At 31.9% G+C, this 19,142-nt stretch overlaps 1 protein-coding gene across 5 annotated transcripts in view; it reads left to right on the forward strand.

The window, feature by feature from the left end:
* SPEF2 (sperm flagellar 2) overlaps nucleotides 1-19,142 on the forward strand; it is a 264,940-nt gene that overhangs the window by 37,452 nt on the left and 208,346 nt on the right. For all 5 annotated transcript variants that reach the window (XR_004233554.1, XM_031964143.1, XM_031964155.1 and 2 more), the window contains exons 3-6: nucleotides 6,643-6,895; nucleotides 10,965-11,135; nucleotides 14,074-14,214; nucleotides 15,856-15,920. Coding sequence is in view for 4 of the 5 variants with exons in the window: in XM_031964143.1 (XP_031820003.1) it covers nucleotides 6,643-6,895; nucleotides 10,965-11,135; nucleotides 14,074-14,214; nucleotides 15,856-15,920 (630 nt within the window). In the remaining variant the exon portion in view is untranslated. The remainder of the gene's footprint in view (nucleotides 1-6,642; nucleotides 6,896-10,964; nucleotides 11,136-14,073; nucleotides 14,215-15,855; nucleotides 15,921-19,142) is intronic.

Genomic DNA, 19,142 nt, shown 5'->3' on the forward strand with positions numbered 1-19,142 from the left:
AGTTATTTTCTTTTTCCAACTCACTAATTCAGTTTTTCAAGGATTTGATTTATTTATCCACTCTATCATTAAATGAGTGGGATGACTTATCCAGACTCTCTTGCCAAGGTTCTCTTTTCTTTTCCCATTTTTCTTCTGTCTTGTGATAGCCTTTTTAATTTCTTCTATGAGAGTCTTGTATGTTGAGGGCCAGATCATATCCCTCTTTGGAGTTTCATCTAGAGACAGGATGTTTTTAGTTTCCTCAGGGTTTAAATTCCTCTCTCTCTCCATATAGAAGCTATCAATAGTTAGAGTCCATTTTAATTTTTTGCTCATTTTGTCAAAGAAGAATCAAAGAAAATAAACTAACAAAAAAAAAATGCAGTCTGATATTTTGGGGGGGTGGGGGGATCTGGATGGTATTAGTGAGCTTCCTTTACAATCTGCAGGGGGCAGCAGCGAGGCACTAGCAGGACAGTAATGGCTGCTCTGCGTCTGAGCTCTGAGACTCATGAGACTCACTCTGAGAACATGCTAAGACACTCCGGATGGGTGTGGCCAGGTCCTGAGGGACCCTAGCTTTTCGGGGTTATAGTTTTCACCCCCTGTGTTTTTAGCTTCTCTGCTAGTCTACTGGCTTGCTGCCAGGACAAAGTAGTCACCACTATTGTAAACTCTCTGCAGAAAAGGCTGAGATCATACCCCACCCCCTCAGGTCTGCTCAGCTGTAAGCTGCTTTCCTTACTCTGTTGTGCTGCTGCTGCCTGCCTTCAGTTTGTGTCCAATCTAATAATGGATGTAAATATCATATAGTATCAAAAACTGTTGGTATATTGATTAATTTTACAGAATTTCCCTGCTATATTTCTTATAAGAAAAAGCGCACTGAATATTAGCTTTCTCCAATTTTTTTTTATAATTTATCTACTTATTTAACCTCTGCAACCCTTTCTACCCCTCTATTTATGTAAAATATACCTGCCATGCCTGGTATCAATCTGGCTCGTGTAGGCAGTCTCCAAGACTTCAACTAATATCAGCTACAAAGACTCAAAAAGGAAAGTTCTTGGATCATTCCAAAGTAAAATTGATCATTCTCAGAATCAATGGCAACATCAATATATGCACATACCTATGTGCATTTTCTCCACCTGTTAAATTGAGTTCCTTCTTATCTCCCAAGATTGTTGTGAGATAATTGTAAAGTGTTTATTAATACGGTGTGTGAAATGTAGTTGGTCTTTAATAAATGATCTTTACCTTCCCCTTACCTTCCCTTAATCATTTGATTCTGTTTATTTTGCAATACTCAATTCATCTTGTTCATCTAAATGCCTTCTATTCACTATTTCTTCCTGCCTAATAATGTTCCATTGCATTCATACAACATTAAGTCTTTCAGCCATTAACCCACTCAATGGGAACCTGTTTTGTTTCTATTTCTTTGCTATTGCAAAGAATACAGCTATGACTATTTTTGGTATATAGGGAAATTTTATTTCTGTTTTTGATTTCACTGGACTGTATGTCTAGAGAGGCATTCTTTGGGTCATAGTTTATGAACGATTTAGTCATTTTTCTTTCATCATTCATAATAGCTTTCTGAAGTGGTTGGGCCAGTTTCTCTAAGAGACCATTTAATATTGCTTTTATTCTACACATCCTCTTCAACATTGTTTCCATCATGTGTCATCTTTACCAATTGTTTGTGAATGAGATGAAACTTGTATCTAATGGTTAGCCACCTGACACATAGTTAAGCAATTTTTTTTGTTAAATATGGTAATAGTATATATCAAATCCAATATATGCATACATATTTATACAATTAGCTTTCTGCACAAGAAAAATTTAATAAAACCAGAAAAATAATAAAATGCAAGCAAACAACAACAAAACAAATAAAAACACTATACTGCGATCCATACTCAGTTTCCACAGTCCTCTCTCTGGGTGCAGATGGCTCTCTTCATCACAAAACCATTGGAATTAGCCTGGATCACCTCATTGTTGAGAAGAGCCACATCCATAAGAATCGATCATCACATAATCTTGTTGTTGCCATGTATAATATTTTCTTGATTCTGCTCATTTCACTTAACATCAGTTCATGGAAGTCTCTCCAGGCCTTTCTGAAGCCATCCTGCTAATTGTTTCTTATAGAACAGTAATGTTAACATTCATTATACCATAACTTATTCAACCATTCCCCAGCTGATGGGGATCCATTCAATTTCCAGTTTCTTTCTACTATAAAAAGAGCTACCACAAATATTTTTGCACATGTGGGTCCCTGTCCCTCTTTTAAGATATATAAACACTGCTAGATCAAAGGCTATGCACATTTTGATAGCCCTTTGGGCCTAGCTCCGAATTAGTAAGCATTTTTAAAAGTAATTGTTGATTAACCAATCTAAATATTTTAATTTCCTTTTCTTTTATTATTATTGAATTGGAGCATATATTCTTGTAGTGACATACAGTTGACAATTCATTTTTTCTAATCTTTGAATATTTATTCATTGGAGAATGTTTCATAATGTTACAAATTTATCACATATGTAACACTGATTTTTATACAAGTATATTTTCCAAGACCACAGATTCTCTTCTATCCTATTTGCTATTGGTTTTATTCACATGAAATATAGGTTTCATACTTAGATAGTTAAAAGTCTTTTTTTTTAACTCTATCCATTTTATGATTAGGAATTATACTTCTAGCCATATTTAAGAAATATCCTTGATCTCATTTTCTTATAATTTTTTAAAAAGTTATGTGAACTTTTTATATACTGATGAAATGCCTATACTAGGTATATTGTAGTATATGGTCTAAGATGGTGTTCTAAATGCCATTTCTTCCTGCTTTTAGTTTTCATAGATCTTATCTAAAAGTAGTTCTTCAACTCAAGTTATATTCTTTGATTTAACAACTGCTGGATTATTATCTGTATGTGTCTTTCTATATTGGTAACCAGTTCATTATAACTATAAAAAAAACTCCCTCCTTTCCACATCAGAGTTACTTTTCTTCAAACCTAAGACAAAATAGTCACATTTTCTTAAGATTGCCATGATTTCAACCCACAACTGTTTCCTCTTTATGAGTGAGATACAAGACCAAAAAAATAATTCCCTTTGTTAGCTCTTCCATCTTTCGAAGGATGAAATTATTGTTAGAGAACACAAAAAATTATCATCTATTCTGCTTTTGGCAGAGAGAGTGAGTTCCAACTAGATGATTGAAAATTTCATTACATTATGCCTCAGTGCTACGTATTAAATCTGTTTCATAAACTCTTCTCCTATGCATGTAGTCAATAGTGTATTTTACTGACAATATCACTTATGTTTCTACCTCCAATGATATTCACATAAATATTCTTCATCATTCTTGGCTCTTCTCTTTAGTGATCATTTCATCTGAGACTATATTCTAAATTTATAATGTCACTCTACTACCACCCCTTTTTTCACACCCAGTACTTACCGAATATGATGCACAGTTCTGGAGTCCTACACTAGTGTTGGATTCCATACCACAAAGATTTACGGATACTTGTGAAGTCAAATTTGCTTCCTTGTGTTCTAATCTATACTTCACCCTGTTATGCACATTACTGTATTAATATCTGACATGTGGTCTTTAGTTCTGACTCTCTTGGGGGTTTTCTGTGTTGAGAATTTTGAGATCTTTCTTGTTGTTCAGTTTATCATGATCTTTGTGACCCCATTTGAGATTTTCTTGGCAAAGGTACTAGAATAGTTGCCTTTTTCATTTGCAGATAATTTTGCAGATAAAGAAATTGAGGCAAGTTTAAATTATTTGTCCAAGATTGCACAGCTAGATAGTATCTGAGATCAGAGGTGAATTCAGTTCTTTCTGACTCCAATTCCAGCACTCTATCCATTCTCCCACTTATCTGCCCTGAAGCACTGCTGTTTTGTTTTTCAGGCTTGGAATCAGGAAGATGTGAGTTTAGATTCTCTCATTAGCAGTAGTTCTGGAGGAAAAGTTACCTAATCTTCTCTCTCAGCCTCAGTGTATTCATCTATAATATGAAAATATTAGTATTTTATGGAATTGTTGTATTAATCAAATGAAATCACATATGTAAACCACTTGCATACCTTAAAACACTAGATAATAGTACTACTTTTTGTTATTGTTATTACATTCTCTTTGAGCAAAACTGTATGATCCTGGTGACATCCCCTAACCCCTCCTCAGAAAAAGCCCACTTCTCCTTGTAATGTTCATTACTTGTTAATCACTCAGAGTTGATTTCCACCTTCAGGAACACCTATTCTTCTAAGGTTATATAAACATTAAATATTTTGTTTGATCTAAGAGAGATGGCCAAATAACTATCTTTCTATTAATAATGTGCTAGAATTATGACTAATTATCCAGAAAAAAGATAAATATATGCAGGAAAGGAAAATAAGAATACTGTCCTTAAAAAAGTCTGATGAAAAAAATTTTAGAGAGAATATTATCAAGTAAACTACAATAACATGTGAATTAGAATAATTGTATACTATGACCAGATTTAGTTTATACCAAGAATGGGAGATATGCTCAACATAAGGAAAACTATGAATATAATAAATCCTACTAATAATATAAATAAGATAACATCATTAAATCAATAGATACTTAACAGGCTTTTGAAAATCTATTACCTATTTCAATTTTTTAAAAGTTTCTAAAATCTTAGGAATAAATGGATATGTCTTAATAAAGCTCTTCAAAGAGCACTTATTTAAATGTAAGAGCAAATGTATATAATGAAGAAAAGTTGCAGAACTTTCAAAAAGCAAACTTCAGCAAATTTGCAGAATGTAAGGTGAATCCATGTAAATCTAATTGTAAAATAGTAGGGTATTTATTTTAATCCAAAAGACTTCCACTATTGAGGGAATATATTACTATTTAACAAAAATTAGTGGGAAAACAAATTATATTAAGGCCAAAATCTCACATTAGATTTTAAAATAAAGTCAAATGGATATATGACCAGATATAAAAGTTCCTATCATAAACAAATTAGAGGTGTAAGAAATTATGTTTTAGATTTATAGATAGTTTATGATAAAACAAGGCATAGATATAATTACACAGAATTATATTCTTATTCTTATTATATAAAATACGAAAGGTTTTACACAGCAAAATCTAAAGGGAAATAGATAGATGGGGAAATTTTTTGTGTGTGTGAGCAGACCTTTCAGATGAAAGTCTCATTAGCAATAAGTATGTGGAATTTATTTAAATTTATGACTAAGAGCTATTCTCCAATAGATAAATAATCAAAGGATATAAAGATATACTATTGAAAGAAAGAAAGAAGCTATCCACAATCATATTTTTAAAATGCTTCAAATAACTTTAATTAAATATCTGGAAATTTTAAGCAATTCTGATATTACACTATATATAGGACTGTTAAAGACAACAAAAGCAAAAAATAACAAATTTGAAGGGGCTTAAGGGTGGGGAAGTACCCTAGTGAACTCAATATTGAGCTGTAATCATTCAGGAAAGCAATGTTGGAACTATGCCTACAAAGTTAATCAGCTATAAGAGTATAAGAACTCTACCTCAAAGAAATTTTTCAGAAAAGAAAAAGGAGCTATACTTCCAAAATATTTGTAAGCAGATCTTTTAATGATACTCAAAAATTGGAAACTAAAGGAATATAATATCTTCCTGTTGGGGATTGGTTAGTATGGTACAAAAAAATTAGTGGAATGTTATTGGCACATAAGAAATTATGAATTGGATACTTTCAAAGGAATATAATCTTACTGAGACTCAGGTTCCTTATTTGAAAAAGGAAAGAGTTAGAGTAGATGGTTTCTATGGTCTCTGCCATTTCTAATTGGATTGAAGAGTCTTATGATTACTTTTGTTATTGTTGTCATGTCCAACTCTTCATGACCGCAAGACCACAATTGTTTTCTTGGGGAAAATACTAGAGTGAGTTGCTGTTTGCTTCTCTATCTCATTTTACAGATTAGGAAATTGGTAAATGGGATTAAGTGACATAAATAACACAGCTAGTAAATGTCTGAGGCCAGATTTGAACTCAGGAAAAAGCTCAGCATTCTCATCAATTGTGCCATCTAGCTGACCATTATGACTACAGTTACAAGGGCTATTAATTGGTGGATCTGAGAATAGAATCAAGGCCTCCTGACTCTGGGTCTGTGCTCCCTGGTATTTGTTTGTATGAATATGTATATGCACTCATACATTTGTGTATATGCACACAATCAGATATGCATATATAATATGTATGGGATGCATACATAAAGATATATATGTGTGTATACTTTTTTGTGCATGTAACTTTCTCTAGAAATTTTGAAATCTTAAAGTGCAGAAATTTATGTCTTTTTCATTCAAACCTAATATAAAATAAATCATTGTAGTGATAGAAAAAGCTTGAGTTTTAAATAGTATTAAACTTTGAGTGCATGGGAAAATAAAACTTTAAATGTCATACAATTTGGAATTGCATATCGTGAAAATACTTGTTACTCAAAATATTTGCTTGAAAAGAAATATTTACTACTATGTTAATGTTTTCATAGCTTATATGTAATTGTTTAGATAAATCAATATTTAATCATGTTTTTTTTTCATTTTAGGGTTTCCAATGTCAAGCTTAATAACTTTTCTCGCTTAGAACCAACATTCCAACTCCTGGGAGTTCAATTCGATCAAAATGTGGCCCAAAATATTATGACAGAAAAGCATGGCTCTGTAACCAAACTTCTTTACCAATTATACATCGCACTCCAAAAAAAGAAAAAAAGTGGACTGACTGGAGTTGCAATGCAAACAATGAGACCTTTAGCACCTGCAAAACTACAAAGTATGAAGAGTGAAATTTATAGAGAGGTAAGTATGCCTATAGAATTTAATATGTTTAAAAATGTGAAGAAATGGAAAGAACTTCACGTAATTCTATGAGAGATCCCACTGGATTTTTGAAAAGTTTTATCTTTTTTTTTTTTTTAATGTTTCCTTTTGGGGCAGCTAGGTGGCACAGTGGTTAGAGCACCAGCCCTGAAGCCAGGAAGCCCCAGCCTCGAGTTAAAAGCTGGTCTCAGACATTTAAAACTTCTAGCTATGTCACTTAACTCCAATTACCTCAGCAAAAAAAAAAAAAAAAAAAAAAAAAAAAAAAAAGTTTCCTTTTTATTGTATTATTTTTGTAGTAAAGGTAGTTCAGAAATAAATTATTTATCCTCTTAAGGTAACTAAGTGGTATAGTAGGTAGAATAATGGACTTGAAGCCAGGAAGATCTGAATTCAAATCCAGTCTCAAATACTTAATAACTACAATCCTAGTCAATATCTACCTGCTTTATTTAGTTTCTGCAAAAGTAAAATATGGATAATAACAACACTCATCTCTCAATACTGTTTCAAAGATCAAATAAGATTATAAAGTGTTAGACATAGTGCCTGTGTTTTAATAAATAAGACAATAAATATTTCTTTCTTTCCTTCCTTCCTTTCTTCCATCTACCCATCCTTCCTTCTGTTTTCCTTTCTTCCTTCTTTCCTTTCCTCTTTCCTTCCTCCTTCCTTTCTATTTCTCCTTACTTCTCTCCTTTCCTTTCCTTTCTTTCTCCTTTCTTCCCTCTACTGTCCCTTCCTCTCTTTTTCCTACTTTCTTTTCTTTCTTCTTTTCCCTCTTCCTTTCTTCTTTCCCTCCTTCCTGCTTGCCTCTCTTCTTTTCTTTCTGCCTTCCTTTCTCTCATCCCTCTTTCTCTCTTTCCATCTCTGTCTCTCTCATACATATACATATACACAAAAAACACTTAAAGCTAATAATGACATGTATGACTTAACTCTCCCTTATCCATTTATCTTATCAGTCAGGATCATTCAGTATTAGAGCTGGAAGAAATCTTCTTACAGATATTTAACAAAATAAGGAGATTGAAGCCAAAAGTTGCAATAGCTTGTCCAGGATCACACAGCAATCAAACTGAGAATGCAGAACTCAAATTGAAGACCTCTGAGGCTGGTTAGCTCTTTGTCTTACCATTATGCTGCACTTTTCATCCCTAGGGAGTCTCATCACTGCCACCACCTAGTTTAAACCTTCTTCACTGTGTCTTCCCTTCAATAGGTTTCTTATTATTCTTATTGCTTCCAGGCCACTTTCCCTCCAACCCATCCTGTACATTGTTGCTAGCAAAATCTTCCAATGATATTGCTTGGATAATCTCAGTCTATCCAAACTCTTTAATGTGGAATTCATAAGATCCTGTGACTTTATCATTTAGAAGTAAAGAGCTTATGGAATACCATCTGCTAAAAATCAAGATGGAAAAAATAAACTGAGGACCAGGATTGTTGAATGATTTGCCACCAGCTGAGATTTAAATACATGTCCTCTAACCCTAAATCCAGCATTAACTATCCTACACTTCAAAGCATTCAATTTATTTTACAACTAGGTCTCAAATTAACTTTTGGGTTTTAAGCATTAATTGTACCTGAATCCATAGCCAGATTGGTCTTTTCATTTTTCTTTAATATATTTCATACGTTTCTACTCTCTTGGTTTGCTCATAACATTCCTCCACTTGGAATGAGCCACCCTCTTCCCAGTTTCCTTTTTGACTATACTCCTCCTTTAAGATTTAGTGGCAGCTCAGCCGCCTCCATGAAGCTGGCCGGCAGAGCCCACTTATAAACTCCAGTCTAGCATATTCTCTTGGATATGCTTCAAGCTTTTTGATATACTCCCATACATTGTTAGATAATATTTTATGTGTATATGTTTTACTTCTAAGTCTACATTTCAAATCCTAACAGAAGGAATCATGTAATATACGCTAACATCCTCCCTAATTCCTTTACATAGTGCCTCATGTGTACCAGGTACATAATTTGTGATGAGATAGGAATGAGATCATGTGACTTCATTGACAGTTTATAAAATAAAATAGAAATTTTTTTTTGCCCTAAGAAATTTCCTTATAATGAACAACATGTACTATTAATTTTCTGAACTATTGGGGTGATAAGTAGCATTTTAAAATTTCAGTTTAAAAAAAAACAGTCATTCATTCATATAGGAAAATGTAATAATTATTCAGACCCCTAGATGGCCATAGTAACTCAACATGGTTCATACCTGAAAACATCATGAACACAAAATCTCTTCTATTTTCAGGACATCTTAATGGAAAATGATAACAGTGAAGACTCAAAAAACAAATAGAATAGTTAATGAAAGAAACAGTGTTGCTCATTTTATTTAGAATAAAAGATATGACAATAAGGAAATATTTTTTACCTTTTATTTAATTTTTAAAGCTTTTTATTTTCAAAATATGTGCATAGGTAGTTTTCAACTTTCACCCTTGCAAAACCTTTTCAAATTTTTTTCTCTCCCTTTCCCCACTCACTCCCTTAGACAATAAGTAATCCAATATATGTTAAACATGTGTAATTCTTCTATACATAAGGAAATAATTTTTAAACAAATATTCTAGTATTCAAATGTCCAGAAGATTCTAAAATTCTCTAAAATTAGTCAGTCACCATGGAAAACTATGTTTTTCATATTTATCAGAATTGCTGAAAACATGTTTCAAATTTCTCTTTGGGAATCACTTTTAAAGGTATCTTAGAAGCAATATACCTTCTCTACCCTCCTCCCCCCAAAATCAACCTTCCTTTGTATATAAATAAATGAAACTGTTAACATTATAAGATGGAGTTCTTTGTAGTTTATAGATACTTTTAAAAAATCAAATGTACCTTCATTACACCAAAACTTAAACACCAATGGAGATCAGTCAATAAACAGCATGTGTATTATATGCCAGATACTATCCCAAGGACTGAGAATGCAAAAAAGAAGCAAAAAGCAATCTTTGCCTTCAAGGAGCTCATAACCTAATGGGTCAGATAACAAATAAACAAACATATACAAACAAGTTATATACAAGATAAAGAAGAAAGTATTAACTAAAGGAAGACAGTGGAATTAAGAACAGATGAAAAAGACTTCTTACTGAAAATGGGATATCCAAGTGATTCCATTGTCTTTGAAATCAGTTCTCAAAGAGGAAATTCAGCAGCATCTTCAATAAAAGCAATGTTATTCCTTCATTCAAACAAATAGTTATTAAGTACTTTCTATGTGCAGAGCACTATATTAAGTGCTGGAAATGGAAAATTTTAACTAAGATCCCAAACATTTGTCTCATTGGGATAAGTGAATAATGCCAAGAAAACTCTTTTGGAGGTTTTAATCACATAATTAGGTTTAGACCTTTTGGTATGAATGTCAAAACTATTCTATCAGATTCCTTGGCAAGACGTCAGTATCATATCATGGAAAGTATATTGCATCAAGATAATCAAGAAGTAAAAATATTAACTCTGATGAGTCATGTTGCCTTTATCACATCAGATTTGTTGACCTATTTGATTTCTAAGATTCCCTCCAAATCAAAAATATTTGCTTGCCAAATTACTTTATAATGCATAGACTGATAATCTAGTGACTTCAAGAAGCTAATGTACATCATTTCTTTCCTAGTTGCTAGAGAGTGGTTTAAGTAAGTTGTAAGTTAAGTAAAGGAGAATTTATTAATTTATTTTTCAGATGATGTTGATTCAAATGAAACTTGTATTTTAAAATTATTTTTTAAAAAAATCAAACACAGGGCAAAGAATTTCATTAGAGTTGCAAATGAGAGATTATTTTATAAGAATTCAAGTGTTTTGTCTTTAGTTTTAGTTCAAATTTTCTTCAATTTTCTTTTATAACTAACATTTTAAAGACATTTTCTGACTAATATACTTGTTTATTTAAAAATTAGTTCAGATTATTTGTTGAATATTTTAAAATTGTGCTGTAAAATTGTTATTTAAAAGATGAACAAGTCCATTTATTTCTAACCTCAGGATCTTTGGAAATGCTTTCTTTATTTAGAGACTTAAGAACCTGGTGCCTCGACAAACTGATTTGAATCTAAAACGGGTTTCAGAAAAGTTTCAAGCAAAGTTTAAACAGATGGAAGAAAAAATTAATCGTGTACATTTTGAAAATGCCCAAAAAATTCTTACGTTAAAGGAAGAACAAAGAATACAAGATCTTGAAAAGGTTCTATAAAACAGTATTTTGGGGGAAAAATTGATGCAAAAGGCCAAATTGTTTCAATTGTAATTTCCTGCCTATAATGTATTAGATATGAGCACTGACATACAAAGTTAAGTTTCCCAAATGCCTATCATATGCCATCTTCTCAGTGCTTCTGGAAATCATTTCTAGGCACTGTTGTTTTATGGAGGGACAAGGAGAATTCCTCCTGCACATCTTGACAAAGCTACTACTATAATCTGGAGAGTTGTCCCATTCATAGAAGGCAGGTCTTGCCTTGGTAATTCAAGAAAAAAGGCTATCAGGAATGAAAGAAAACATGGCAAAGGACTGTTGGGATCTCCTCCTATTGGGGCACCTTCTCCAGCTTTTGTGAATTCTTTCTTAGTAGTCTTACTTGCTTTCTCCCTCTCCCAATGCCCTGCTCCTCTAGTATCCTTTTACTTACTCCCTTTAGTGCCTCAGCTGCCTCTTTACCACCTTGCTTTGACCACCCACCTGCAAGAACTAAAATTTCTTTAAAAGATCTTTAATGAATTCATATATTTTGATAAACTGAAAAGGAAAATGGTATTTGAAATCATTGAAGACTTTTATGAGAATTTTAGGATGATGGGTACATGGAAGGTATATACATACTATAGGCATGAAATTACAGTTCCCATTGCTATTGCACTATAATTTTTTTTTTTTTTGGTTTTTATTCTTGTGTTTACAATGCTAAGAAACTAACATCTAGGACGTGAATGTGGTTTAACTAATAAATAGATGCCTGGATAAGGAATGATTCAATGCCTATCCTCAAAGGAAAAATTTTAAAGAATAAATAAAATTAGAAAATTTTGTGATTTAAATAGTACAAAGAGAATAGAGAATTGGGCTCCCCAACACCACACTATTTTAGCTTCTGTTTTAAGAAGTAGTTCTGAAAATTGCAGCAAGGGTACAATTTCCATTTAGATGCTGCTACATAAATGAATCAAAAGAAGACTCCCAATGGAACATTTTAGTACCAAATTTAAAATCAGAAGTTCTCAGAGAAAAAACAGGAAAGGGAATTAGGGAGGGAAGGAAAAGAGAAAGAAAGAGGGAAAAAGAAAGAGAGGGGGGTAAAGGGAAGGAGGGAGGAAGTAGAAGGAGAGAAAGAAACGGGGAGAGAAAAGGAGAAAAAGAGGGTGGATGTGAGAGATGAGAGGAGAGAGAGAGAGAGAAAGACAGGGGAGAGGAGAGAGAGGAAACAAGTAATTTTTTTTAAAAACCATTTTTTTTGGTAAGACAATGCAGTGTAACAAAATAAGGCTCATTATTTCCCCCATTAAGGAAAATAATATTGTTTTAGAAATTAAAAATTTATGCTAATAAATTTATGTATGAGTATACACTATTTATTATATTTATATAATAATTGTATATATTATATAATCATATATGTAAATGAATATTCTTCTAAATTTTAATTTTCTCAAGTACATATGAATTTTCATGGTTCATTTCAGAAATTATAAATTTACTAAATGTCAAAAAAATTTAGAAAGATATGTACAAAGGAAATGGCAGAAAAATAATTACTAATTTTTGAGTGATCTTTATAGAATTGTTCATATACTCACTGCCTCTATTTCCTCCCTTCTCTTTACACTTTTGCCATCTCACTTCCAATCTTACTCCTACTGAAACTTCTATCTTTAAGGTTACAAAGGAACTAAGTTGTTCCAACCTATGTGATTTTTTTGTCATCATCCTCCTTGAATTCTTTACAACTTTGATCTCTGTTGGCTATTCCCTATTCTGAGACATTCTTTTTCTCCTTTGGTTTCCATGGTATTTCCCTCTGTTGATTTTCTTCTTGTCTAATCCTTCTGATCACCTTTCTTAGATCATCATCTACATATATACATATATCATTAGGCCTCTGCCCCATTCCCTATCTTCCTCTCTATTCTATATTTTGTTATCTGTTTTCATGGATATATCATCTCTACTGAGATGACTTGCACATCTATACATTCGGTCCACATCTCTCCTGAGTCTCTGTTGTCATCAGCCCATTGGATTTCTCTTACAAAAACAATAGACATCTCAAACTTAACTTTTCCAAAATGGAATTGAATTTTCTTCCCCCCCCCAAAAAAAAAAAACACCATTTCCCAAAGGAGCCAATTTCTATTGAACTGAAAATCCCACTATTTTGCCTTATAAGCTAATGTTACTTATCTGAATATATATTAAAGACTTGAACCACAATTTATGTTTCAGATTAAATTTAAAGAATTTGGGGTATAACTACCTAATTATTTTCAGATGTCTAATTTGCAGTTTTTTTAAAAAGGATTTTTCAAAATCTTTTTCCTCTTCACCATGCCCTAATAATTCTATTTTCAAAAAACAATTATTTCTTGCATATAAGAAATGATGACCACAAATAATTCAGAATTTGGAACAAATTCTTAAATTCATTGTTTAAATATTGTTGATTTGTTGGTAGACTTATTTAAATGACCTGTTTTCAACAGATATCTTCCAGAATCTTTAAATAAATTCCAATCTCTCTGATAGTTTTATTTTTTTGCCAATATTCCACAAGCATGACAATATGTAATCACTTCCCATCATATGATGGACTGGGAACTATATCTTTCCTATTCTTTCAGAACAACATAACCAGCACTTTCATATGTCAAAAAGGAAACAAAGAATCACAGAGGACAGTAGATTGGCAAACCTGGTTTACTTGTTGCTAAGTTTTTGAAAATTTGTTTTTTAAAAATTTGTCAGATCACATAAATAAAAAGTTTTGCTGTATATATGCATATTTACATGTAAAAGAACATCAGTTTTGTTGATGTGTTCTATGAAATTTTGTGGATAAATTTTAAATAGAATGTTGTGGATCCTTCTGAAGAAGTAACAAACAGAATTAACTTTATATGTAAATACACAGCACCGCTTAGGCAGAAGACGGCAACATGAAATGATGGCTAGAATTCAAGCAGCCATTTTACAGATTCCCAAAGTCTTGCCAAATCGTACTTTGAAAACTATTGAAAGAAATAAACTGATGTTGAAGAAAAAAGAGGAAGAGGTTAGTTATCATCTTTATTTTGTATAATTTCCTATCTTGTTGCCTAAATATGGAATTTTAAAAGGATAAAATAGATTTGAAATACTGAACATATCAGGCAAATTCCTCAAAATTTGTTTAGGCCTACCATGCTTTTTTTTGTCCGATTGTGGTTTTTATTAAATCATAAAAATAATCATAAAGCTTAAAGGCTTTTATAACCATTTTATCTAAACCATGTGCTTTACAGTTGAGGAAACTGAGACTCAGAAAAGTGAGATGACATTCCTCTCTCTGCCTCTTATGAGCTTCAGTTTCTATTTCTGTACTTCAGTTTGTTTACTTGAAAAAAATAAGAGCAATAAAATATGTACAACTTACCTCATATTATTGTGAAAATCAAATGAGCTAAGAATTTGAAATGTTTTGTAGCATTTTTTTTTTTGGAGTCTTTTCAATTCTGTCTAATACATTCTGTCTAATAACATCCATTTGTGGTGGGTGGGGAGAGAGAGAGAGAAAGAGAGAGAGAGAGAGAGAAATAGAGAGACAGACACAGACACACACCTTTGCATCTTGGAGAATATAGAAAATTATTTTCCAAACTACTCTTAAACCTATCAGTCATTATATTAGATGAACATAATCTAATTACATTTGGATTGCAATTTACTGGACTTCAAATACCACATGAAGACCACTAGATGGCTCAGCAGACAAAGCAATTGGGCCTAGAGTCAGGGCCTAGCCCTAGAGTCATATCCAACCTCAGATATTTACTAGTTCTGTGATTCTGGGCAAACAGTTTATTTCTGTCTGCCTCAGTTTCTTCAGCTAGAAAATTGGAATAATAATGGTACCTATATCCAGGTGCTTATAAAGATCAAATGAGATTGTATTTTAAAAACACTTAGCACAGAGCCTAGCCCATAGTGGATGCTATCTAAATATTGTTATTAATCCTATTGTAACTATTATAATAGGAAGTATCCTGTCATGTGAATGTCTTCACTATATAATTGTTTAGTAGTATAAGGTGCTCTTTCATAGAAACCTCCTCTTGAATTTTTTAATATTAAAAATATCATCTAAACTTAGGAAAGAAATCTATTATTTTCAGATTTCATTTCAATACAAAGTTCAGTTTATTTTTTTCTATATGTGCTAACACTTAATTAAGAACTTATTACAATGACATAGTACAAATGAGACTTCAGAAGAATATTTAAAATGTTTAAAAGGTGGGGAGGAAGTATACATCTATATTAATCTTTTCATTATGGCTTAAAAACAAATTCATTATCATAATTATATTGGGTCCTAGAAGGACTTATCCTTTGATTTAAAAAATTTTCACAATCATACATAGAATTTTAATCTGTATGAAATAGAAGTGAAATTGAATATGACAATTCTCGTGACCTCTTAGGCAACATTTAAGTTACTAAAAGTAAGAAAACAGTATTCCTCTTAAAACAAATCTGTAATTCAATCTTTTCACTATTCAAACTATCCTTGAACATAATTAACACAAATTAGTAATGTTTGACTATATCGCCTTGATCATGCATAATAACATCTTATACATTCTAATATGGTGTGTCTAATATGGAGTGTCTTTATTTTTTAGAAAAGTATTAACTGACAATATGATTTCTTTAGGATGTGCTTAATGAAATTAAGAAGTTTGAAGTGTTAATAAAAAAGGAGATTGAAGCCAAAGACAGGTGAGATTTTGAACTAGCTCAATAATGATGAAATTGTTTTCTGCTATAAAAGCTTAACTACTTGCAAACTGATGTTTTTAATAGGGGAATAAACAGGGACATGCTGAAGCCAGTCACACTGTCTCTCAAGAAGTGATTATTAAATTTTAGGTGTGAGCATTATTTATATTTGGAAATTGGCAAATGCTACAAATCAGACAATGATTTACTTTCTTAGCAATTATCTAGACTTAGGAAAGTAATGGAGAAAATGTTAATAATACAGATTAAACTTTAATATGTTTTACATGTAAAATTTATCTCCAGAGATCCACATGCTCATCATTTACCAGCACATCTCTAGGAATATGTCACATAAATTATAATACATAATAGTACATGGAAATGTAGTAGAATGGTGTAAAACAAATTGCCTTGTGAGATTAAAAGGGGAAAAAGACTGATAACATTGGTGTTAAGGCTGTTTGTTTAGGACTATGAAAAGGGCATTTGATTTGAACCTTGAAAGATGGTAGTGGATCAACAGATGAAGGAACAGAAATGGAATATTATAGGCTTTGGAAACTATATGTGAGCAAAGGCTCATAGGATTAAATAGAGCAGATTGTGTTTGAATACCAGAATAATTTAGTTGTTTGGCATATAGAGTGAGTGGAATGAGTAGTATAACAAAATAAACCTAAAATACTGAGGTGATGCTAGTTTGTGGAGGGCCTTCAAGTTTGAAGTCTACTTTACAGGAGAACTTTACTTAAGAATTTGGAGCAGAGGATCAAAGCATAAAGAGTTGTCTGATTAGCAATATGAAGGAGATATTTTTTGGGAAAGAGGAAAACTGAGAAGTCCTCTTACAATACAGGCAATTCACAATTCCAAAGACCTAGAGGATCAAAGAAAACATTAAAGAAAATTTAATCAACAAAGACATAGCAAAATATACTAAAACTTAGAAAATACAACTAATATGGTTCTAAGGTAAAAAAAATTAATATATTTAAATTATTTAATGAGCAAAATAAAGAACAAATTACTGAAATTATAATTTTTAAAATATTTAAAATTTGAAAAATCTCGAGCAACAAAAATGAAAAAAAAGCCTAAGTAAATAACAATGTGAAAATTGTGGTAATTAAAGAAGAAATTAATTCAATTGAAGTAAAAGAAGACTACTTGATAAATAAAATTAAGAGCCTATTTTAAAAGAATTAATCAAATAAACAGCTAATTGTATTTCAAAAGAAAAAAGCAAATTGGTCATATCAAAAAAGGAAACAATATTTTGAAGAGGAAATTAAAGTATTAGAAAGTACTTTGCCCAATAATATGCTTACAAAATCTATGAGTTGGAGAGAAAAGATGAATTCTTACAGAAATAAAAAAATATTCATTAATAAAAGAAGAAATTAACTATTTAAATATCAATTAAAATAACAGAGAGAAAAACAGGTCTTTATCTGAGGTCTCCCCAGCATCCCTCAGATCAACACCAGATCAAGCCTCTAAACTGATTTTGGAATGACAAAACCAACAAATATTTGAAGTGTAACAAATTCCCAGCAGAAGATATTTTGGAATAACTTCAGAAAAATTCTGTTTCAATCAGGCATGGTTGGAGGGAATAACAGAGGAAAGGGGAGGTGACCAAACACAGGCTTACATGGCAGTGCCCCAGGACCTGTGGTGTCTGTGCATCAGGGAGTCTCTTAGCCAAAATACAGCAGCCTTGGCTACTCTGTCCTGATTATGAGCCAGTAGATCAGCAGATTAGCTGTGAAACATCCAATGCAAATGCCAAATCAATTAGTGAACCTCTGAACCCCAGAAAAATGGTACCAGTCATGCCCACCCAGCATCAGAAGGAATTGCAGCACCATCCCAGAGAAGCCTAAAGCCTCTGCCATCTGTAAAGGAAGCTTGGAAGAATCTCCCCTTTTCCATAACAGGAGATCTCAACCTTTTCTCAAAATGAGCAAAAAAGCAAAAAGAACTCTAAAATTTATGGAGAAAGAGAAGAAAAGTCTTCAAATTCTGAGGATCTTAAATCATTTCTAGATGAGGCGTCAGAGTAAGATATAAGTTTGTCCCCGTCTCACAAGGGTCTCTTGGAACAATTAAAAAAGAATCTTAAAAGATAGTTAGAAGGAAATGGTGAAAGGAAATGAGAACATTTTATAAGGGAGTTTGGAAAAGGAAACAAATTATTTGAAGATAACTTTTTGAAAATAGATTTATTGAAATAGAAAAATCATATAACTCATTACAAACTAGATTTGACAAAATAGCAAAGGCAAATAACTCCTTACAAAATAAATTTGAAAAAGGAACCAATTAAATAATACAATTTGTGAAACAGGAAAAAAAAACAATGAACAAAATACCTCATTTAAAAGTTAACTTGACCAAATGCAAAAGGAAATTTTAAAAAGTTAAGTGAAGAAATTAATTCACTAAAAATTAGAATTGAACAAATGAAAGTGAATGACTCAATGAGACTTCAAGAATCAGTCAAACAAAACCAAAAATATGAAAAAATATAAGAAAATGTAAAATACCTCACTGAAAAAACAGCTGACCCATAAAATAGATCTAGAAGAGACAATCTAATATTTATTCCTGAAAATCATAATAAAAAAGAACCTAGACACCATCTTTCAGGAAATTATCAAGCAACACTGCCCTGAAGTCCTAGAACCTGAGAATAAAATAGCCATTGAAAAAATTCACTAATCACCATCTGAAAGAGACCCCAAAATGAAAACTCCTATGAACATTGTAGCTAAATTTAAGAATTATCAGATCAATGAGAAAATGTTGCAAACAGTAAGAAAACAAACAATTCAAATATCAAGGAGCCACAATCAGGCTTACCCAGGATTTAGCTGCTTCTACTTCAAAAGGATTGAAGGCCTGAAATCTGATATTCTGAAAGGTGAAGAAACTTGGATTGTAGCCTAGAATCACTTACCCAGCAAAATTAAGCATTATCTTTCCAATGTGTCCAAAATGGGACGTTCAATAAAACAGGTAAATTTCATTTGTGATGAAAAGACTAGAGCTGAACAGAAAATTTGACCTTCAAATACAGAACTCAAGATAAGCATAAAAATGTAAAAAAGGAATAAGAAAATAACTTTAAAAGTTAAAAAGCTTATATCCCTATATGGGAAAATGATATCTTTAAATCTTGAGATCTATATCTCTGTTATAAGTACACTTAGAGAG

Source organism: Sarcophilus harrisii, chromosome 1, assembly GCF_902635505.1.
Source record: "Sarcophilus harrisii chromosome 1, mSarHar1.11, whole genome shotgun sequence".
Taxonomy (NCBI): Eukaryota; Metazoa; Chordata; class Mammalia; order Dasyuromorphia; family Dasyuridae; genus Sarcophilus; species Sarcophilus harrisii.